This window comes from Neoarius graeffei, chromosome 4 (genome assembly GCF_027579695.1).
Source record: "Neoarius graeffei isolate fNeoGra1 chromosome 4, fNeoGra1.pri, whole genome shotgun sequence".
NCBI lineage: Eukaryota > Metazoa > Chordata > Actinopteri > Siluriformes > Ariidae > Neoarius > Neoarius graeffei.
Window position 1 is genome coordinate 104,251,771 of NC_083572.1, and position 23,895 is coordinate 104,275,665.

The 23,895-nt window shown below is 45.6% G+C and overlaps 1 protein-coding gene across 2 annotated transcripts in view; it reads right to left on the bottom strand.

Annotated features, from left to right (window-relative positions):
* Positions 1 to 14,722, bottom strand: part of si:dkey-197j19.6 (actin nucleation-promoting factor WAS) — a 41,052-nt gene extending 26,330 nt beyond the window's left edge. The window contains exons 1-5 of one of the 2 annotated variants that reach the window (XM_060918391.1): positions 14,615 to 14,722; positions 13,812 to 13,955; positions 1,992 to 2,078; positions 1,653 to 1,740; positions 1,451 to 1,541 (exon numbers count right to left, since the gene is read on the bottom strand). In XM_060918391.1, the coding sequence (XP_060774374.1) occupies positions 1,451 to 1,541; positions 1,653 to 1,740; positions 1,992 to 2,078; positions 13,812 to 13,955; positions 14,615 to 14,692 (488 nt within the window). In that variant the 5' untranslated portion in view covers positions 14,693 to 14,722. Of the gene's footprint in view, positions 1 to 1,450; positions 1,542 to 1,652; positions 1,741 to 1,991; positions 2,079 to 13,805; positions 13,956 to 14,614 lie in introns of both variants that reach the window. The other variant, XM_060918390.1, reaches the window with a different exon arrangement.
* Between the last annotated feature and the right edge of the window lie 9,173 nt (positions 14,723 to 23,895).

The window sequence follows — 23,895 nt, forward strand, 5'->3', positions numbered from 1 at the left end:
CTGCGTCACACCAAGATGGCGACGCCACCAAGAAAACACCATGACTCTGCATCGACCTCGGAGAGTTTTGAGTCGCAGGGATATAATTTGTGGTTCATATTCGCAAATGACTTCTGGTTGCACTGCAAGATGGCAACATCAATGAGATCGCCGAGTCATCTCAGCAAATTAGTGTTTATTTACTTTGTATTACTGGGTCTTTTTGCACATGCAGTGCTACCATGCATTCAGTAGTGACCAACAAACTCTCTTGAAGTTATGACCATCAGCCAGTTCGGACTTGAAACCAGCTTTTGATATCGCTGTCGCATTCCTCTGGGTCTTTTGTTTACTCATGCGATGCCAGAAGAAAACAAAGAGAGGGAAGCATGCTGGAGTTCTGGAGTTTCTTGAATCAGAAACTGCTGTGTTTTGGTGTTTACAGAGGTGTAGCTGATGCCATCACACACACCGGAGGGTTTCATTGTTTGCCAGTGGACCAGATGGTGTTGGAGCAGAAAACGAAGGGCACATGCTGGACTCCATCAAAAATGATCCACAGACTAGGCAAAGAAATCAACAACCCTGACTCTGTTTACTACTGGGCTTACAAGAATGACATCCTAGTATTTAGTCCTGCCCTCACTGATGGTTCATTGGGTGATATGATCTACTTCCTACTACCAGCAAGACAGAACAAAGGACTCGGGCAAGTAAAGGGGAGGGGGTGTGTGCTTTATGGTTGACTCTTTGTAGGCCATGGATGTTTGCATCTTAGCAAAGCACTGAACTGAACTAGATCCATGAAACAAAAGACATATAAATAGATCTTTTCTCTGTTACTGCTTTCCTGTTCTTGTTTCTTTCTCTGTAAGATTAAAACATTAGGTATATAACTCCATACTCCCTACCGTGGAGTTGAGCCCATGCATTCTAAGACTAAGATAGCTAAGTGCTAGCTAGAATGATTTAGTTATCTGTCCAGAAAAATGACATGTCATCTAACCTTGTTCTAGCTTATAGTTGCGCTCACTAGGCAGGCTTTCCTTTCCTTTTCCACTGACTTTTAGCTGGAGGGAGAGCCAAGTCCACCATGTTTGCCTACACCGACTTGTTTTGGTTAAAAGTAGATCAAACACACCCCACGGTGGTCACGTGATATTGTTGCTCACTTGCTTCAGCAATCTCCGGAATCGTAAAATGTGGGACGCTTTTTATCTTGGCAAAACATTTACACACAGGATACACGGTGTGTGTGAAATAGAACATTTTTACCCAGAATTCAACTTTGCACTCAGAACCTTTTAATATAAATGTCAGTCGCTGCACGATGCCTTTACAGATTGATTCATTCATCCTTAGTACCTGCCTGGTCAGTTCCTTTGAAGCTACTGGACGGGTTATATTTTGAGAAATAGATTCAAAGATCCATGATTTTGGAAGTGAGTATGAATGATGGTGAGGTCCTTACTGTTTAACAGACAGACATGTGTTCAGTTTGTTCCTCAGCAGCCATCCGGAGGTCGAGTCCAGACTGTGAGTCCGCACAAGCACAGGATGCGCTGTACAACACAATACAACACAATGCTGATCAGAGTCGAAGCAGAGGCGATGGCTTGATACTCACCTGATGAGTGTGACAGACTGTGTGGCTTCACTGTGTGTGTGTAAACCTTTCATATTGCTGATGCAGCTCTGTACCGCTGTGTGGAAACGACTCGCCTCTTCCTCATCAGAAAAATTCAGCCCTGCCCAACATTCCTACACAGACAAGGAAGAATGCATTATTGCCATTTTTCTTTTCAGAACAAGTACAAGTGTATCACAAGTTGAACATTTTGAACATGTGCCCTTAAACATCAGTTAATTGAAGTAAAAAAATTTTTGGGGTTTTCCCATGTATTCCCAGAAATGATATAGATAGAGATGAGGTTAAAGTGTTGACTGTTCATTTAAAATGGAGATCAGAAATCTAAAAATGAGCGTAGGTGAAATTCAGACTTGTCACTAACGTCACTGAGGAAGGTGTGGAAAAAGGGGCGGGGTGTTGTATACATGAAAGGTATGTACAACTCCTGTTCCCAGAGCAGCTTCGCCCTCTGCAGAGACAATCACAGAAATAGTATTGGTATCTTTCCACACTTGGTACTTTTGCTTAAATACAGGTAATATATTTTAAAAAGAACAAAGTTACATTTCTTTAAGGCTGAGTATGTACAACAGAGTATTAGGGCCATTTTAGGGCCATTAAAAAAAAAAAAAAAACAGCTGAGGTGGGGGTTAATATTCTGAGGGGAAAAAAAATAGAATTTCCGAGATGAAAATCCTACATTTACAGTATGAGAAAAAACTCGGATATTATCAGAGATTATAAGGTCATAAATTTGCAAGAAGAAAAAAAAAGACTCCAAAATGTTTACATTACTAAATCACAAATATACAAGAAAAAATGTCCTGTGGCTTCCAGGCCACAGTGTATTCTGGGAAATGTAGGCGAAAATGTCTCAGTGAATTATTCTTTTATTTCCTTTCATTTCCTTTAACTCTCAGCTCAGCCGTGCTGTCTGTGGTGTGGTGATGTTGATCCAACCTTGCACAGGGAGGTGATCTGGTTCCTTCGCACACACACACACATACACACATAAAAAAAAAAAAAGAAAAAAGAACCCCCCCCACCAAAAATAATATATATTTTTCCAAGTTTTAATTTTTTTTCTCTGGTAAATTTAAAACTTTAATCTTGGAAATTTCCAGTTTTTATTTCTTAAATTTGTGTTTTCCTGTAGTTTAGAATTTCTGAATTTTTATTCTTGTAATTTCTGAGCAAATTTTTTGAAAACTTTATAATCGCTGACATTATCCAAGTTTTTTCTTGTAAATTTACGAGTTTAATCTCAGAATTTAAAAAAATGTTTCTGAGGGGGTTTTTTTCTCCTAAATTTGTGACTTCTTTATCTTGGAATTTCTGACTTTTTATTCTCTGAATTTTTGAGCAAAAATGCTTAAGAACTTTATAATCTCTGAGAGTATCTAATTTTTTTTCTCGTAAATATACAACATCAAGACAACTTTTGTTATGCATTTCATAATAAAAGCTAGCGATCTCATAAACTGATGTTTTGATGTCACTGATATCATCAGAGTCAAATAAACAGTGTTTAAGGTGATTAAGAGTCAGTTCAAGTTTTTATAAAGTCCCAAGAAAGTGCATCAAGTAAAATCCTGAGCACATATAGAATCCGAAAAAAGCCTAAATTCAACATCCAATCTGATTCTGTATGTGCTCAAGTTTTTACTTGATGCACTTTCTTGAGAATTTATAAAAACTTGAACTGACTCTTAAATCACTGACTCAAACACTGTTTATTTTACTCTGATGATTATATCAGTGACATCAAAACATCAGTTTATGAAATTGCTAGCTTTTATTATTAAATGTACAACATTAAATTAATAAATTTTGAGTTTTTTTCTCAGAATATTACACACACACACACCCAAGCCAAAAAACAAGAAGTTATACAGTATGTCTGGAACACAGTCTTTATTGATAAATAATTTCTGATAAATTTAGTCAGAATTTTGAGAATAGTTTTCAGTCGTGTTGTAATTAAGTCCATCTAACTGAGAGCAAGTCATGATCAAGACTTTGATAGGCTGAGATCAAGTCAAGACCAAGACTTTGATAGGCTGAGATCAAGTCAAGACCAAGACTTTGAGGGGATGAGATCAATTTAAGACCAAGACTTTGAGGAGTTGAGATCAAGTCAAGACCAAGACTTTGAGGGGTTGAGATGAGATCAAGTCAAGACCAAGACATTGAGGGGTTGAGATCAAGTCAAGACCAAGACGTTGAGGGGCTGAGATCAAGTCAAGACCAAGACATATGGGTGCTGTGTGAGACGGCTGCCTCTCCAGTAGCTCTGTAGTTTTTAGCTCTTTAAACCTCTCTTTCCACCTTTTTTTTTACTTTTCTGCTCTTCTTACGATGACATAGTGTATTTTACTATATAACATAGATATATTTAACTTTAACACGCAACCAGGAGCCAGTTTTCTCACTTATTCGAGAGAGGAGTTGCTGGCCCTGAGAACAATGGGATGAGCCAGGATACGACACCCCATCCTGGCCGAGCTGAGGAGGAAACCCAGGAGCTGCAAGGCTGGAGCTAAGCTAAAGGCTAGGCTAGCGGACAACCGGCGGTGCTACAAACCATCCATTCCCTCTGTTATCATGGGGAATGTGAACTCGCTGCCGAATAAAGTCGACGAGCTTTCCGCTCTGAACAACCAGCGGATTTACCGGGAGAGCAGCTTATTTATCTTTACGGAGACATGGCTAACACACCTTGTACCAGATGCTAACATGGACCTGAGGGGATTCACTGCTGTGAGAGCCAACAGAGACACTAACACATGCGGGAAAAGCAAAGGTGGGGGACTCATCATTTATGTTAACAACCGCTGGTGTAACCCGGGACATATCTCCGTAAAGACAGTTTTATGTTGCCCGGACTTGGAGCTGCTAGCTGTTAGCCTGCGGCCATATTATCTGCTGAGGGAGTTCAGTCACGTGATCACCATCTGTGTTTACATCCCTCCGAGGGCAGATGCAGCCGCTGCATGTGAGAGGATTCACTCTGTAACAGCAAGGCTGCAGACACAGCACCCTGAGGCATTTATCATCATTTCTGGGGACTTTAATCATGCTACTTTGGACTCTACTTTGGCTGCTTTTTACCAGGCTGGTGATTGTTCAACAAAGAACAACAGGACAATTGACTTGCTGTATGCTAATATGAGGGATGCATACAGAGTCACACCCCTCCCCCCACTAGGGAAGTCTGACCACAACCTGGTTCTTCTACAGCCGAAGTACACCCCTCTGGTTCAAAGGCAGCCTGCAACAACTAGCTCCATCAGGAGGTGGTCCCCTGAAATGGAAGATGCCCTCAGGGACTGTTATGACATCACGGACTGGGATGTGCTCTCTGCATGCTCTTGCGACAAGGCTTTCGCAGATAGCTTTTCGCAGACAGTTGTAATTTATCGTTGAGCGGGGAGTAATAGGCGTGCACGATGTTATTCACCGCCACAACGCAAGGGGGTGTGAAGTTACGAAATCGCTAGGAGTAGTTGGTGGGTGTGGTTAGTGGAGTGTTTATCCTCCGGTTACTTATAATGACTAGAACTGGAGTCGTATAGATGTACGCATAGACATCCTATGTCTATGGATGTATGTACTTCCTCGATCAACCGCTCTTCATGCTGCTCCATCTTCGCTCGTGTTTTTAAAATGGCAGTCGTGAAAACAAACCAAAACGGGAAAGTAGGGAAGCGGAAATGCATGTACAGCGGATGTAGAGTGGACCAATCAGAGCCCTCTTGTCTGCGACGCTGTCTGCGAGGCTTCTGCAGTGGTCACAATTTTTGGGAGGTGCGCACAGAGCGTCTGCGAAGGTGGGGGGGCTACGCAGACGCTATCTGCGATGCCGTCTGCGAGGACTGGGTTGTCAGCACAAATTGGCCTTTAGCCCACACTGTGAGGACGTAGAGGGGCTGACACACTGTCTGACGGATTACCTTAACTTCTGTGCAGACATGGTCTCCCCCGCTAAGACTGTACAGTGTTACCCTAATAACAAGCTATGGGTAACACAGGAAGTCAAAGCTGTCCTCAACAGGAAGAAGGCCACCTTCAGGAGCAGGGATAGGGAGGCAATGAAAGCAGCACAGCAGGAGGTAAAACGCTGTGTGAGGGAAGCTAAGGACAGCTACAGGAGAAAGGTGGAGCAGAAGCTGAAGGAGAACAGCATGAGGGAGGTCTGGGAAGGTGTGAAAACCATCACAGGCCACAATACAAAGACCAGAGTCGTTGAGGGGACAGTGGAGAGGGTGAATGAGTTGAATTACTTTTTCCAATCGGTTCAACCAGCCCACGTCCCCCCCACCCTCTCCCTCACTGCAGCCATCTCTCCTTCTTCCCTCAACACACCACCCCCCAGTCATTGCAGCAGCCCCCTCCTCCCCCACTTCAACACAGACATCTCCATGCATTACTGCAGACCAGGTCAGAGGTCAACTGAGGAAGCTTCACCCCAGGAAAGCAGCAGGCCCGGACAAGGTGTGTCCCCGACTACTGAAGACCTGTGCTGCTGAACTGGGTGAACCACTCCAACGCATCTTCAACCTTAGCCTGAAGCTGGGGAGAGTGCCCACCCTCTGGAAAACATCATGTATTGTTCCAGTTCCCAAAAAGAATCGGCCTAGCGAGCTGAACAACTTCCGACCGGTGGCACTCACTTCACATCTGATGAAGATGTTGGAGCAGCTCTTCCTCAGCTTCCTCAGACCCCAGGTACAACATGCCCAGGACTGTCTGCAGTTTGCGTACCGGGCAGGTGTCGGTGTGGAAGACGCCATCCTCTACCTGCTACACCGAGCCCACTCGCATCTGGATAAGGGAAATGGCACAGTGAGGATCCTCTTCTTGGACTTCAAGTGCCTTCAACACCATCCAGCCCCTATTGCTTCAGGACAAACTGAACAGGATGCGAATGGACCCCTGCCTGGTCACCTGGATCTCCAGCTACCTCACTGACAGGCCGCAGTACGTCAGGCTGAAAGACATCTGTTAGGACTGGGATTGTTTTGGCCTCTAGAGGCCGCCGTTATTTCCTTTTCTGGTCATGTTTGTTTTGGCCTCTAGAGGTCACCACTGTGTTCTGGGTTTTGTTTTTGTCTTATTGCCTGTTTCCTGCCCTGCCCTGTCCTTAATTATTTTGTGTATTTATACCCCTGAGTTCAGTCCTCTTGTCACTGAGTCTTTGTGCTGTTATGTTTAGCTCCAGTTTCCTCTGTACTGTGTTCCTTGCCTTTGTCTTTTTGGTTTTGCACTTTGCTTTTCTTTTTGGACTTTTTGGACCTAGTATTTACTGTTTTTTGGATCTTCTGAGCATTGGTATTTTTGCCTTTCTTTTCTGTTTTTTTGGCTTTTGTTTTGACTTTTGTTCTTTGGATATTTCTTATTTTTCCCTTCATCTTCTGAGCGTTTTGGATTATTTCTTTTGGACTGTATATATTGTAAATAAACCTTTTGATACTTTTTCTACTTCTGCCTCATGCCTCTGCATTTGAGTCATCCCCCTGGTGGCCTAGTGGGGGTTTGCTGGATTATCACACCAGTGAACCAGGTTCGAATCCCAGCAAAACCCTAACAGAAAGACTCTGTCATGACCGGCAGAGGCTGCTTCAACTGTCTACCCGGCCAACCTTCAGGGAATTATGGCAGCTTTGACACGCTTCGGAGCGACCATGGACGCTCATGGACGAACGCTCACCAGCCAACGTGAGGCCCTTGCTCGCCATGAGGTACTGCTTCAGCAAATTGGGAAAACCCTGGCACAGCTGACACCTCTGCCTGCATCTCCTCATCCTGATCCGGCTCCTGCTCCCGCTCCAGTGCCTCCTGCCACGCTGTCTCCTTCACCTCGTGAACCCAGCCTTCCTGCACCACAGAGGTATGACGGCAAGCACGGTGAGTGCTGGGAGTTCCTTCCCCAGTGCCAACTCACCTTTGAGCTCCAGCCTACCACCTACATTACAGATCGCCACAAGATTGCCTTTGTGATAACCTTGTTAGCTGGTAAGGGTCTTCGATCAGGCAGATATCAGTAAAGATGCAGCCAGGAAGCTCATGTCTGTCCGACAGGAGGGAAGCATTGCAGACTACGCCATCTCGTTCTGGACCCTTGCAGCAGTAAGTGGATGGAACGAGACTGCCCTGGTGTCAGCCTTCCACCATGGTCTGTCTGACCCCATCAAAGACGGTCTGGCTTCTATCGGATGCCCAAGTGACCTCAAAACTCTGATCTCACATTCTACTCGCCTTGACAACAGGATGAGAGAATGCCGCCAAGTCCTGAGCCTCCCCAGCCTCCCTGCCTCTACCTGGAGCCCGTCTACCTCCTCCAGTGACTGTCCAGAGCTCATGCAAGTTGGCCGTACTCGTCTCTCCATAGCCGAGAGGGAGTGCAGAAGGAGGGACAAGTGCTGCATCTACTGTGGCAAGCCCGGTCACTTCCGAGCATCATGTCCCGAGCTCTTGGGAAAAGGACTACCCCATCCAGCCGAGGGAGGGTTGTGACGGGGCCTACCCTCTCTCCCGGACTCCCTGGCCAAGGAATCTACATCCCGGTCTCCATCTCCTGGGGTGAGTCCGTCCACTCTTGTCAAGCCTTGTTAGACTCAGGGGCGACTGGAAACTTTATGGATATCCACTTTGCCCAAAGCATCAATGTCCCGACTGCGCCTCTTGAAGTCCCACTGTCTGTGTCTGCCCTCGATGGCCAAGCGTTAGGTGATGGAAGAGTCACCCAAGTTACTTCTCCAGTCTTCCTCCAGTCTCAAGGTCACAAGGAAGAAATATCCCTGCACCTGATTCCTTCACCTGAGTTCCCAGTTATTCTAGGTCTTCCTTGGCTTACCCGCCACAACCCTCGTATAGACTGGGTCACTAGCCAGGTTGTGGAGTGGGGTCCTGCTTGCTATGCCTCTTGTCTGGTCTCTAGCTCTCCTGTGTCTCCTGCCGAGCCTCCCGATCTCACCGAGTTATCTCAAGTTCCCACAGAGTACTGGGATCTCAAGGAAATTTTCAGTAAGAGCAGGGCCGCCGTTCTCCCTCCGCACCGTGCCTACGACTGTGCCATCGACTTGCTCCCTGGGACTACCCCTCCTTGTGGCAGACTGTTTTCCCTCTCTCAGCCAGAACGCAAGGCCATGGAGGAGTACATCAAGGAGGCCTTGACCTCTGGGTTCATTCGACCCTCCACCTCACCCGCTGGTGCTGGCTTCTTCTTTGTCGGCAAGAAGGATGGGGGGCTCCGGCCATGTACTGATTATAGGGGCCTGAACAAGATCACCGTGCACAACCGCTATCCCCTTCCACTGATGTCCACAGCATTCGACCTGCTCCAAGGTGCCACCATCTTCACCAAGTTGGACTTACGGAACGCATACCATCTCGTCCGTATCCGACAGGGAGACGAGTGGAAGACTGCCTTTAACACCCCGTCAGGGCACTATGAGTACCAGGTCATGCCCTTTGGACTCACCAATGCACCAGCTGTTTTTCAGGCCCTTATCAACGATGTCTTGAGGGATATGATTAATCAATACGTTTTCGTCTACCTTGACGACATCCTGATATTCTCCAAGACCTTACAGGAGCACTGCCACCATGTCCGCCAAGTCCTCCAGAGACTTTTACAGAATAATCTGTTTGCTAAAGCCCAGAAATGTGAGTTTCATGTCCCCGAGGTCTCCTTCCTGGGATTTATCGTACGAACGGGGCAACTCCAAATGGACCCAGCCAAGACCCTGGCCATCCAGGACTGGCCTACTCCCAAGTCCGTTAAGGAGGTTCAGCGGTTCTTAGGATTCGCTAACTTCTACCGCAAGTTCATCAGGAACTTCAGCTCCGTAGCAGCACCTATGTCGGACCTCACCAAAAGGACTGGTGGTTCCTATGTCTGGTCCCCTCAGGCGGAAAAGGCATTTAATGACGTCAAACACCGCTTTTGCATGGCACCTATTCTGGTTCTCCCGGACACCTCCCAACCATTCATCGTGGAGGTGGACGCCTCGGACAGTGGTGTCGGCGCGGTGCTCTCTCAACACTCGGAAGGAAAGCCGCACCCCTGCGCTTACTTCTCCCACCGCCTGAGCCCTGCGGAGTCCCGCTATGATGTGGGGGATCGGGAACTGCTAGCGGTTAAACAAGCCCTTGAGGAGTGGAGGCACTGGCTGGAGGGAGCGCAACATCCATTCCTGGTGTGGACGGACCATAAGAACCTGGAGTACCTCCAGCAAGCCAAGAGACTGAACCCACGACAGGCTAGGTGGGCTTTGTTTTTCAGCCATTTCAATTTCACCCCGGGCTCTAAGAACACCAAACCGGATGCGCTTTCCAGGCTGTTCTCACCCAACAACAGGGAGAGTGAAGTTGGGCCTATCATCCCTGTATCCCAGATTGTGGCTCCTGTCCGCTGAGGTATTGAGGAAACTGTTCGACAAGCTCAACGCCGGGACCCTGATCCTGGGATGGGGCCACCGGGCCTCCTGTATGTCCCTCGTCAAGCCCAGGCCAAGGTTCTCCAGTGGGGTCACTCTTCCCCTCTCACCACCCACCCGGGAGCTCGGAGGACCCTGGACTTCCTGAAAAGATGCTTCTGGTGGCCTAACATGGAGAAGGAAGTAAGGTCATTCATCCTGTCCTGTGAGGTCTGCACCAGAACCAAGAACCCACGACAGCATCCCCAGGGTCTCCTGCATCCTCTGCCTATTCCCCAGCATCCCTGGTCCCACGTGGCGGTCGACTTCATCACGGGTCTCCCTGAGTCTCAAGGTAACACTGTCATTTTGGTCATTGTGGACAGATTCTCCAAGGCCTGCCGCTTTATACCACTGTGCAAACTCCCTTCTGCCCTTGACACTGCTAAATTGCTATTTAATCACGTCTTCCAAGTCTTTGGTCTTCCACAGGACATCGTCTCTGACTGGGGGCCCCAGTTCTCCTCCCGAATGTGGCATGGCTTCTGCAAGCTCATCGGGGCCACTGCCAGCCTCTCCTCTGGGTTCCACCCCCAGTCCAATGGCCAGACGGAGAGGCTCAACCAGGACCTGGAAACCACCCTGCGAGGCCTGGCTATGGATAACCCGACATCGTGGAGCACCTGGCTGCCATGGGCAGAGTATGCCCACAACACCCTGCAGTCATCGGCCACCAAGCTGTCACCATTCCAGTGCCAATTCGGGTTCCAGCCACCTCTGTTCCTGGACCAGGAGGAGGACGCGGGGGTGCCCTCGGTCAACCAATATGTGAGACGGTGTCGCAAGACCTGGAGCAAGGTCAGGAGGACACTCATCCAGACCTCCAGTACCAACCAGACTCAGGCCAACCGCCACAGGAGACCTGCCCACACTTTCCGCCCTGGGCAGCGGGTTTGGCTGTCCACCAAGGACCTTCCGCTGTGGGTGGAGAACCGCAAGCTTGCTCCTCGCTACATTGGCCCCTTCAAGGTTGTACGCAGAGTTAACCCTGTCTCCTACCGGCTCCAGTTACCACGTACGCTAAGGATTAACCCCACATTCCATGTTTCCCTGTTGCGGCCCGTACTGACGTCCACGTATGCCCCTGCCCCTAGGAAACCCCCCCCCGCATCTTCCAGGGTCAGACTGTTTTCACCGTGCGCTGCCTGCTGGACTCCCGCCGGGTTCACGGGGGTCTCCAATATCTTGTGGACTGGGAGGGCTATGGCCCTGAGGAGCGCTGCTGGGTCCCAGCTCGGGACATACTAGACAAAGAACTTTGTCAGGACTTTCATTCGGCCCATCCTGATCATCCTGGGAACGTCAGGAGACACTCCTAGATGGGGGGTCCTGTTAGGACTGGGACTGTTTTGGCCTCTAGAGGCCGCTGTTATTTCCTTTTCTGGTCATGTTTATTTTGGCCTCTAGAGGTCACCACTGTGTTCTGGGTTTTGTTTTTGTCTTATTGCCTGTTTCCTGCCCCACCCTGTCCTTAATTAGTTTGTGTATTTATACCCCTGAGTTCAGTCCTCTTGTCACGGAGTCTTTGTGCTGTTATGTTTAGCTCCAGTTTCCTCTGTACCATGTTCCTTGCCTTTGTCTTTTTGGTTTTTCACTTTGCTTTTCTTTTTGGACTTTTTGGACCTAGTATTTACTGTTTTTTGGATCTTCTGAGCATTGGTATTTTTGCCTTTTCTTTTCTGTTTTTTTGGCTTTTGTTTTGACTTTTGTTCTTTGGATATTTCTTATTTTTCCCTTCATCTTCTGAGCGTTTTGGATTATTTCTTTTGGACTGTATATATTGTAAATAAACCTTTTGATACTTTTTCTACTTCCGCCTCACGCCTCTGCATTTGAGTCATCCCCCTGGTGGCCTAGTGGGGGTTTGCTGGATTATCACACCAGCGAACCAGGTTCGAATCCCAGCAAAACCCTAACAACATCACATCTGACACTGTGATTAGCAGCACCGGAGCACCCCAGGGCACGGTACTGGCCCCTCTTCTCTTCACCCTGTACACCGCGGACTTCTGTTACAACTCATATCTGTGTCACATTCAGAAGTTTGCCAATGACACAGCCATTGTTGGGTGTATCAGTGACAACAGAGAGGAGGAGTATAGGAGCCTGGTGAGGGACTTTGCTGTGTGGTGCAACAGGAATCATCTGCAGCTCAACACCTCGAAGACCAAGGAGCTGGTCATTGACTTTGGGAGGTCCAGACCAAGGTCATGACCAGTTCTGATCGAGGGAGTCAAGGTGGAGGCTGTGGATTCCTACAAGTACCTCAGGCTGTGGCTGGACAGCAAGCTGGACTGGACTTGCAACACCAAACACTTATACAGGAAGGGACAGAGCAGGCTATACTTCCTTAGGAGGCTAATCAGCACCATCATCAGCAACCAGAAGAGCCTGTTCAGTGACAGAATGCTCCTTCCCAAGTGCAGGACAAACAGACTTAAAAACTCCTTTGTCCCTCATGCCATCAGACTGTACAACTCCTTTCTGGGGGGGGGGGGGGGTAACAGGAGGACAGAAGATGGGAAGGAGCAGTAGCCTAGCCTAACAATACTGGACAATGTGCAATATAATGTGCAATATTTTTTTTCTTCCCCCTCCTTCCCCCCCTTCCTCTCTTCCCCATATCTTATTCTTTTTATATTTGTATATGTAAATACTTAATTTATTTTAATTTATCTAGAAGTTTTCTCTATTTCTTTTCTCGGTTTATCTGTAATGATGCTGCTGGAATCTTAATTTCCCTGAGGGAACCCGCCCAAAGGGATCAATAAAGTTTTATCTAATCTAATCTAAGACGTTGAGGGGTTGAGATCAAGTCAAGACCAAGACTTTGAGGGGTTGAGATCAAGTCAAGACCAAGACTTTGAGGGGTTGAGATCATGTCAAGACCAATACTTTGAGGGGTTGAGATCATGTCAAGACCAAGACACTGAGGGGTTGAGATCAAGTCAAGACTGAGGGATTGAGAGCAGGTCAAGACTGAGGGGCTGAGATCAAATCAAGACCAAGATGTTGAGAGGCTGAGATCAAGTCAAGATCAAGACTTTGAGGGGTTGAGATCAAGTCAAGACCAAGGGGATGAAATGAGATCAAGTCATAACCAAGCCTTTGAGAGGTTGAAATCAAGTCAAGACCAGACCAGTGTGTGTGGTGCGGGAGGGGTGACAGCCGTTAACAGGAAGAAAATTTTCAAAATAGCAACGAGGCACATTTGAAGCAGGAAATTTTACAACAAATCACAGTAAGGATGTACACAAATAAATCAGAAAATGCACAGACAATTTAGTGAAATCCCCACAGTTTTGGTCTTGACCGGTCTTGAAAATAAAATTCAGAGTCCTCTACGTTTGAGACCGAGACAAGACAGAGATCATCAAAAAATGGTCTTGAGATCAAGACCGGTCTCAAGCACAACACCACAACTTTTCAGGTGTCCACAAATAAATAAATGACATTTCTTAAAGTTCATAGGCAAAATAAATCTTAGCATCAAGTCCGCCCTGAATTTTATAGAAACACCCAAAAATTACATCGTCATGAAGGGAAACAAACACAACCGTGCTATTCTGCTGTTTAAAAAAAATACAATTCTCTGTCCAATCATTTGTACACTTTTTTACAAGGGGTATTACGTTTTCACATTTTTACACACACATTAGTAAATCAGAGACTTGCATGATATCTTGTGTTGTGTGTGTGTGTGTGGTGTGTGTAACCTTCACACAAAAGAGCCGTATAAATGTCGAATGCAGTGTTTTATCCTGCACCAGACACACCACTCCACAACTGTGAATCTGCCATTCAGATTTTTTTCCTTTACAAGCTGAAGTTGCCAGGTACAACTGCACCACGGCACATGCTGACACCTAAAACACACACACACACACACACACACACACACACACACACACACACACACACACACACACACAGAGTAGTGCAAATGCTGTCTGTTGTACTCTATTTGCCAGTAAAATCAGTAATACAGGAAGAGAAATAAACAACCCACAAACAAATGAGCCTCGAAATAAACAGCCACTGCATCCTGCTTTATTCCACAGTGCTCTTTAATTCTCATTTCTGATTGGTCAGAAGGTGTTGATTAATTTTCTATAACAGCAGCTCTATGAAAGAAGTGCAGCTGCAGATCACAGCTTTGTTCCAATTAATTATCATTTCTTCAGTTTATTCAACACTTACGGAAGGAGTCTCCAGTGTCAGCACTTTTTTTTCAGTCAGAGGTCAAGCTGTACCTTTCACTTTTCAGATATCTTCAGGACAGAGGAGTTTACACTCCATGCTTCCTTTTTGAAGAAGTACCAAGCTGTTAGTTATAGAAGGAAACCCTAAGCACCCTGGATTTCTTCCAAGTGTTTAAACAATACCTGTTACAGATATAAAGACCAGGTGAATGTCTCAGTCTCCCAGATGCTGGTTCTTAGAGCAGGACAAAAGTTCAGAAGAGAAAAGGAAGGATGTGCATAAGCAAAAAAGAGAACTGATGGAAAGAGTAAAGTGGACTCACACTGCAGTTGGAACCAAGCAGGGTAACAACGAGGCCTTTCTCACGGATCGACAGACGAGAACTTAAAATCCGGGACATCTTTCCATCACCTTCCTTCTCAGACTGTGCTCTCGGAATGTGTATAACAGACACACATTTACATCTGAGTCAACACACACACACACACACCTGCTTCCTAATGCAAATCATTGCACACTATGCTCAAACAAGTCTTGTTGCATACCATACAACACACACACATCAAATTTTGAAGCCTGCAAACTGACCTGAACTTGAAGTCACTTTATAAATGTCTGTTATTTTAAAGTGTTTCACATTTCATGTTTTTTTTTTTTTTTTGGCTTTTCTGTTTGTGTCCATTTCTTGTACATACTTCAGTGTCTCTACTTTGCTTTCTGTTTCACTCTGCTCTTATTTAAGCTGGATTCAGATGAAGCAACTGACAACTATAATGCTGTACACCAAGTCTGGTTCATCTATTCATCTGGGGTAAACCATGGCCTAAGGCAGGGGTCGGCAACCCAAAATGTTCAAAGAGCCATATTGGCCCAAGAAAACAAAAACCATACCTGTCTGGAGCCGCAAAAAATTAAAAGCCTTAAGCCTAATATGAAGGCAACATAGGCTGTCAGTATATTAGCTATATAAGCCTACTATTAAAACGACTAAGTAGGCTACAAATACAAAATGAGCATTCATGATTAAATGTTTATTTTCCCTGCAGCGCATCCTGGAGAGAATGACGCACCACGTGACTACGCTGCTGTAGCCTACGATATTTGGTGCTTCAAGTTTAACTTCCATTACAATATTAATGTTTTATGTTTTGTTGCATTGATTAAATTATAGAAATACAAGAAATAGAAATACAGATTTTTGGTGTCTTTTTTTTATTTTGAGGATTCGAGAAAAAAAAAAAACACAATGGGATGTGCATAGGCCTCCTGTAATTTCAGACCTTAGTATGGAAATGAAATGCAGTCCTCTTCAAACCTCAATACAACTCCTCTCTTTCCCCCTTATCTGGGCAACAGAGTGCAATAGCAGCCTGCAATTATAAAAATAAAACAGCAGCCTTTTGAAAAGGTAAGTAGACTATATAAAATGAAAATAAGCCAGTTTAATTTCAATTTCTGTGCATTATCCTATTTTCTTTAGTTTTCCGCAAATGCCAAGTTAAGTAGCCTAAGTCAGTGCAAATGAGTAACTAAAACAATCCTTTTTAATTCTCCCCCTTACGCGGCATCAGACACAAATACACAGGCTACAATCGCAAACGAGTAATAAAACAGCCTGCAATTAGAAGGCAGCGTGCTTAAAAAATACAACACAGTAGAACAGCGAAATTAATAAAATTAAAATAAGACAGTTAAAGTTCGATTTCTGTGCATTATCCTCTTCTCTTTCGTTTACTGCAAATGCCAAGTAGCCTAGTCAGTGCAAGGGTCAAACGCAGCAGCATCCTCTTCTCTTCTCTTCTCTTCTCTTTTCCCCCTCTTATCTCAGCAACAGACACGCACAATGAGTGACCTGAGTGATAAAACACAATAATTGTGTCTTTCCAAATATATACTGACAAAAATCAGAAATCCATTCATAAAAACAGCCACTTTGTTACTAAATATGCGCCTATGACGGGATTGTGTTCTCACCTGTTCAGGGGCGTGTTTAGCCTATTTTTGGGGGTGCTCAAGCACCCCCAAAAACGATCTCAGCACCCCCTAGCTCAGCACCCTCAAAAACACTGCTTTTGGACGTAATTTTCAGAAATAAGTGCCCTTGCGCACTGCGCAATGAATGTGTGCGCGGCCGTGTGTGTGTTCTTGAATTCACCTGTTAGGTGATAGTTCTATGAGCAGTAAAATCCCTCTCCTCCTTGCGTCCCCTCTGATTGGGTTGCCTGTCCGCGCGAGTGCTTGCTACGACATGGTGTTTTTTTTAACTGGATTCCACGCCGATGAGGAACTCGAAGTAGCACCTGAGTATTACTGGCATAGCGAGATGTGAAGGTACGGACTGGAATTACAATTGTTAAACACAACACAATAATATGCATAATGCAATATGTTCCCTGGTCTATGAACAGAATGATAAAAACGACATTTATCATCCATATCGAGATACTTTTGTGCAGAGCTGTACAAGTGCTACGGTGCTAGGACCACCGTGTGTTAGTCAATTTTATTTACTGTAACATAGCGTTTACGTTTGCTTATCATTTATATATTTATATTTATATATTTATCATAAATAACATAATAATAATTAGCAAATTAATCAAAACAGACACTGAAACGTACATGCACGAAGCAAACAATTAAACAAATGACTATCAAAAGAACACGACCAAAATATAACAAATATAACAAAAAATATAAACTAATGTAAACTAATGTAAAATCATAATAATACACACTATTATTACACAATACACAATAACACATTAAGTAACAATTACCACTGTTCAAAATGAATAGCTCCAACATTACAAATGCAGTAGTAGGTCTTATTTAGTTAAAAATATAACGTAAATATTTGTGTCAGTGGTTGTAAATGTGTAGATATCATAGTTTATTGGGTCAGCTTCTGTTAAAACATTGCATAAGTCTAGTCTAGTCTTCTTGTCTAGTTAAGTCTAGTCTAAATGCGGAATAAATGTGGAAACACTGTCGTTCAAGCCAGGTGCCTCTGTCAGCTCTGGGGGCTAAGCACCCCCAAAGATCAGATGCTAGAATCGCCCCTGCACCTGTTCAATGTGACTTCTGTTTTCGGACATCACTGGACAGCTTCTCAACATCGGGCATGTAAGATGTAACTTTAATCTTCACGCAGGACTGCAAGCTGGAGCTGAATTGATGTCCTTGATTTGCTGATCGGTGATGTTGTTTGCCATTTTAATGGCCCTTTCCTTCACTGCCTTTGCGGAGAGAGGCATGTCTTTAATTTTCTGGATTATCTCGGTTTTGTTTTTGAAGTCCGAAAATAGGCACTCTGATATTTTCATGAATGAATCCTTTTTTATTATCTCCCGGGCTGCAACAAAACTTGCAGCAGTAGTAGAGTTTGGAGATGCAATCCACTTCTTCAAACTGTTTTTGCGGTCCTCTAATTTCTCCACAAGCACTGCAATTGCACTTTTTCTCTCAGTCCCAACTGGGTGCTCGGTAGCAAATTTAGCATGTTTTAGCTGGAAATGTCGCTCCAAATTGCTCTTCTTGTTGACAACTTCTCATTGCAAATCAAACATGCAGGCAATCCTTCAGCATTGGCAATGAAAGCAAACGTTTCTGTCCATTCTTCCTTAAATCCTCTGTTCTCATCAGCAATCTTTCTCTTTTTGCCTTTTGGATCCATTGCCCATCACACACAACCGTTTGTTTACAACAGCCACTCGCCTGTCACCGTGCTGCACTGTGTGCCGCAGGGCTATGACGCAATTCTGCTATTTGGCGCAATTCTGAAATTCGGTATTTTAAATATATTACAGGCGGCACGGTGGTGTAGTGGTTAGCGCTGTCGCCTCACAGCAAGAAGGTCCGGGTTCGAGCCCCGTGGCCGGCGAGGGCCTTTCTGTGCGGAGTTTGCATGTTCTCCCCGTGTCCGCGTGGGTTTCCTCCGGGTGCTCCGGTTTCCCCCACAGTCCAAAGACATGCAGGTTAGGTTAACTGGTGACTCTAAATTGACCGTAGGTGTGAATGTGAGTGTGAATGGTTGTCTGTGTCTATGTGTCAGCCCTGTGATGACCTGGCGACTTGTCCAGGGTGTACCCCGCCTTTCGCCCGTAGTCAGCTGGGATAGGCTCCAGCTTGCCTGCGACCCTGTAGAAGGATAAAGCGGCTAGAGATAATGAGATGAGATGAGAAATATATTACATACATTTTTACAGCATAAGAATGTTTGCGTCAGGTTTTCTCCCTAAGAAACCATATTAAAAAAAAAAAAATCATTCTTTTTCCATTTTCACACATTTTTGAAAAAGCTCCAGGGAGCCACTAGGGGGGTGCTAAAGAGCCCCATGCGGCTCTGGAGCCGCGGGTTGCTGACCCCCAGCCTAAGGGTTAGAGAAGCAGCTTTGGGACCAAAAGGTTGCTGGTTCAATTCCCTGGTTCAGCAGGAATAGCTAAAGTGCCTTTGAGCAAGGCAGCTAACCCCCAACTGCACCCCACATGGTTCTGGGTATGTTGTTCTGGATAAGAGTGTCTGCTAAATGCCTGAAATGTAATAGTGGTTTATTACCCAATTGTGTTTGACTATAAGGACCAAATGGCTTTGTTAAGGATTGTAGGACTTGCCTGATGTTTCCCTGCATCACAGAAAAAAAAAAAGCTAGCTGACCAAACTGGGCCACCAGGTTCTCCCTCAAGTCTCCTGAGGGTCAATCTAGGCCTGGATACACTTTTCCATCAACAGGTTCTGTTCTGGTTCGTGCACCAAATTTCAAACCATTCAGAGCATTCTGACAAAAAATAAATTGGTTCAGAATCTGAAAAGTTAGTTCCCAGCTGGAACCAAAATACAGCTGATCTTTCCAGCATGAACCATGATGATATCAGTGGGTGTGACATTATTTGGAGAGGAAGCAGAGTGCAGCAATGGAGAACACAACAGAAAAGGTAAAAATACATCTTCGGAAAAAATGGACCAAAAACAAATATCTGCAATAACAAAAGTTTGGAGGTAATTGATGAGCTCCACTATCTTGCTCCTACTAGTTAATCCCTTTGTGAATTGAGCAACATCCTCCATTCATGATGCATCCTTGATTACAACAGTTCTGCTCAAAACTGGTGGAAATGTGGGCTGGTTTGCTAGTTGACACCAAGGTTCAAAGACTCCTGAATGGAACTGGTTCAAGAACCCATTTCCTGTTGGTTGAAAAGCGATAACACAGAGACACACACACAGAGACACACTTGTCAGGTTCCTAATGAAACAGAACTGTTATTTTGAAGTTGGACGAAAAGGGAACAGAGAAAAACAGGATGTGAAGGTGTGTGAATAACAGTATGGCCAGGGATGTTTTTAAAAGGGGAGATTCCAATTTCCAGACCATGAAAATGCATCACAGCTGTGGGATCTTCGAAGGGAAACTTGAGGTATGAGAGAATTTTGTCTCTAGCTTATGGTTTTAGGTTTCAGAATGTGTTGGGATTCCTGTAGACTTTGTCTCTGGAGGCACCGAAAGGTGTGAAGATCTCAGTCTCTGTAGCCACAGTTATCTTTTTGATTCACTGTTGACTAGTTTAGAAAGACTGCTCTCCCATTTCAATATTTTATGGGCCTCACACCTTCAGTCACACACTGGGGTCTCTCTCTCTCTCTCTCTCTCTCTCTCTCACTTACTCACTCACACACACACAAACACAAACTCTTTTAGGTGGGGTTTACATTAGACCGTATCAGCGGATCATCAGATTAACGTTTTTAAAACGATTAGTGTGCACACAGCAACACCAATACACGATTTGCGTGCACACAGCAACACCAATACACAGATACGCTCGGCTCCACAGGCATCCTGCACTCCAAATCACTCCGCCCTGAACAGCGAGTGCCCTCTGGAGGGTGCGCACTCTGGCCCTGCGCAGCTCACAGAGCGCGCGAGTGAAGTGCACAAGCAGTGATTCGGGACTGAGCCGCTGTGTGTGTGATCCCAGCGCATATCACTTACCACTTGCAAGTGGAAGGATGGCAAGCCTAAAGACAATCATAACTACACAATGGGCAGTATTTGCATCAGTATTTGCAGTATTTTCATACTTTTATACTCTTTAATGAAAGGTGATACAAGGCGGAAGTCCGCGCCGTTTTTCAGCAGTCGCGTCACATGACCAACGCCAGCGAATCAGGAAGGTGGATGTCACAGTGACGTTGTCCAATGACGACGCCAGCTAGAGCTCAGCACAGCGTATCCGCGTATTCTCAATGTTTACACAGCACCGGACCAGACACGATCTGGATTGAATACGTGGACCCTGGCGGATTCCCGTTTCCCGGCGTTTCCAGGCGGTTTAATGTAAACGGACAGTGCATCCGCGAAGAAAACGAGACAGATACGGTCTAATGTAAACTTGGCCTTAGTTTGCTACAATTATTTTTGAGATCATGGTGAAATTACTGTATTATTCAGCATGAATTTTGATTGTTATACTTAGGAGCTCCTTTACGCTGAGCCTAAGTACACTAATAGTTTAAATGTTTAGAGGACCTTGTGTGTATATGATCATCTTGTGTTCTCCACCACTGATTATCATTGTAAAAGCATTTCGCATGACAAACACAGACTCATCATTAAGTAGTAAAACCCTTAGAATGCCATATGATAAATGCAAGTATGTCCATTTTCTTCAAGATTCAAGATGTTTATTTGTCATATACACAATAACAGACACAGCGGTTTATTACTGGGTAATGAAATTCTTATTTTGCAACTGCCCGACCAAACTATGCTTACCAATATAAAAATAAATATATATATATATATATATATATATATAAATCTCATCTCATCATCTCTAGCCGCTTTATCCTGTTCTACAGGGTTGCAGGCAAGCTGGAGCCTATCCCAGCTGACTACGGGCGAAAGGCGAGGTACATCCTGGACAAGTCGCCAGGTCATCACAGGGCTGACACATAGACACAGACAACCATTCACACTCACGGTCAATTTAGAGTCACCAGTTACCCTAACCTGCATGTCTTTGGACTGTGGGGGAAACCAGAGCACCCGGAGGAAACCCACGCGGACAACATGCAAACTCCGCACAGAAAGGCCCTCGCCGTCCACGGGGCTCGAACCCGGACCTTCTTGCTGTGAGGCGACAGCGCTAACCACTACACCACCGTATATATAAAATACGATATATAAAATATAAAGTGCATATGGAATGCAAAATATAAAAGTAGAATGAAAAATGCAGATAACATTAAAAAAGAGGCAAACAAACAATGTGCAAACATAGAGGTAGATATACTGTGCAATGTCTTGTGCAAAATTGCTAATATAGAGGTAGATGGTGATTATAATCCGTGGTTCAAAAGCCTGATGGAAATATAGAGGTAGATGGTGATTATAATCCGTGGTTCAAAAGCCTGATGGCCTGGGGGTAAAAACTGTTTGTCAGTCTAGTAGTCCTTGCTTTCACACTCCTGTAGCGTCTGCCAGATGGTAGGAGTATGAATAGTCTGTGTTGTGGGTGTGTTTGGTCCCTGATGATGCTCTGTGCCCTTTTTGTGACCCGGGTGTTGTAAATATCCTGTAGTGGGGGGAGGACAGCGCCACAGATGAACTGTGCCATTTTAATGACGCACTGGAGAGCCTTTCTGTCCTGAGTTGTGCAGTTCCCGTACCACACAGTGATGGAATTTGTCAGAACACTCTCCACTGTGCACCTGTAGAAGTTGCTGAGGAGTTTGGTGGACAGTCCAAATTTCCTCAGCTTCCTCAGGAAGAAGAGTCTCTGTTGAGCGTTCTTGATGGTCTGCTGTGTGTTGTGTGTCCAGGTGAGATCCTCACTGATGTGAGTTCTGAGGAATTTAAATGTTTTCACCCTCTCCACCTGTATCCCATTGATGTGCAGCGAGGCGTGCTGGTCTCTCCTCCTCTTCCTCGGGTCAATAATCATCTCCTTGGTCTTCTCAGCATTCAAGGAGAGCTTATTTTCCCGGCACCAGGAGACCAGCTGAGCCACCTCCTCCCTGTAGGCTCTCTCATCTCCGCCGGTGATCAGCCCAATGACAGTGGTGTCGTCAGTGAACTTGATGATGGAAGTGTTGCTCTGGGTGGGGGTGCAGTCGTAGGTGAAGAGGGTGTACAGGAGTGGACTGAGCACACAGCCTTGGGGGATCCCTGTGCTCACTGTCTTGGTGCTGGATGTTCTGGTACTGACTCTGACAGCCTGGGGTCTGTTTGTGAGAAAGTCCAGGACCCAGCAGCAGAGGGAGGATGTCAGTCCAAGGGTGGAGAGCTTCTCAGTCAGTCTGCTGGGGATGATGGTGTTGAAGGCTGAACTGTAGTCCACAAACAGCATTCGAACATAGGTGTCCCTGTGTTCCAGGTGTGACAAGGCTGTGTGGATGGCTGCATTGATGGCATCATCAGTTGAACGGTTCTGACGATATGCAAATTGAAGGGGGTCTATTGTGTCTGGGATCTCCTTTTTGATGTATGACATGACTATCCTCTCAAAACACTTCATTACAACTGAAGTGAGTGCAATTGGGCAATAGTCATTCAGGCATGTTATATTGTTTTTCTTTGGGAGGGGCACTATGGTGGTGGTCTTGAAGCATGTGGGCACAGAAGACATGGAGAGGGACAAGTTGAAAATGTCTGTGAAGACCTCTGCTAACTGTGTGGAGCAGGCCCTCAAAGCACGGCCGGGGATGTTGTCAGGGCCGGCAGCCTTTCGGGGGTTAGTCCTCCTGAAGACCTTGCTCACCTTGGTTATGGTCACAGTAGGTGAAGAGCTCTGTGCTGCCTCTGTTGGTAGAATCCCTCTGTGTTGGTTGGTGTTGAGGGTGTCAAAGCTAGCATAGAACTCAGTCAGCTCATCTGGTGATGTGTTGTGGTTGGCTGTGACCCTGCTGTTCTTCTGCTGGAAATTGGTGATGTGTTGCAGGCCCTGCCACATGCATCTGGAGTCTGAGGTGTTGTAATATCCTCCCAGCTTCAGTCTGTACTGCCTCTTGGCTTCCCTGATGGATCTGCATAGGTCATGTCTGGCCTTTTTATATCCATCTGTGTCACCAGAGGCAAAAGCGGTGGAGCATGCATGTAGTATGGAGCGTACTTCACTGTTAATCCAAGGTTTTTGGTTAGGATATATTTTGCAGCGCTTGGTGGGGACAATGTCATTAATACAAGTACTGATGTAGCTGGTGACCACAGATGCATTATTCCTCTAAATCCACAGAACAGTCTTCTCTCAAAGCAGCAGTCTTAAACACATCCCAGTTTGTAGAACTGAAGCAGTCCTGGAGCACCAGATCAGTCTCTTCATTCCAAACTTTAACAGTTTTACTCACTGGGGGGGGGGGGGGGGGGGGGGGGGCTTGTTTGAGAAGGGCCTTGTAAGCTGGGTAGAGGAACACAGAGATGTGGTCAGACTGTCCAAAGTGGGGGCGGGGCACAGCCTTGTAGCCATTTCTCACGTTGCTGTAGACATGGTCCAGGATGTTGTTGTCCCTTGTCGGAAAACTCACGTGTTGATGGTACTTCGGTAGCACAGTCCTGAGGTTGCAATGATTAAAATCCCCGGCCACGATGAACATGGCATCTG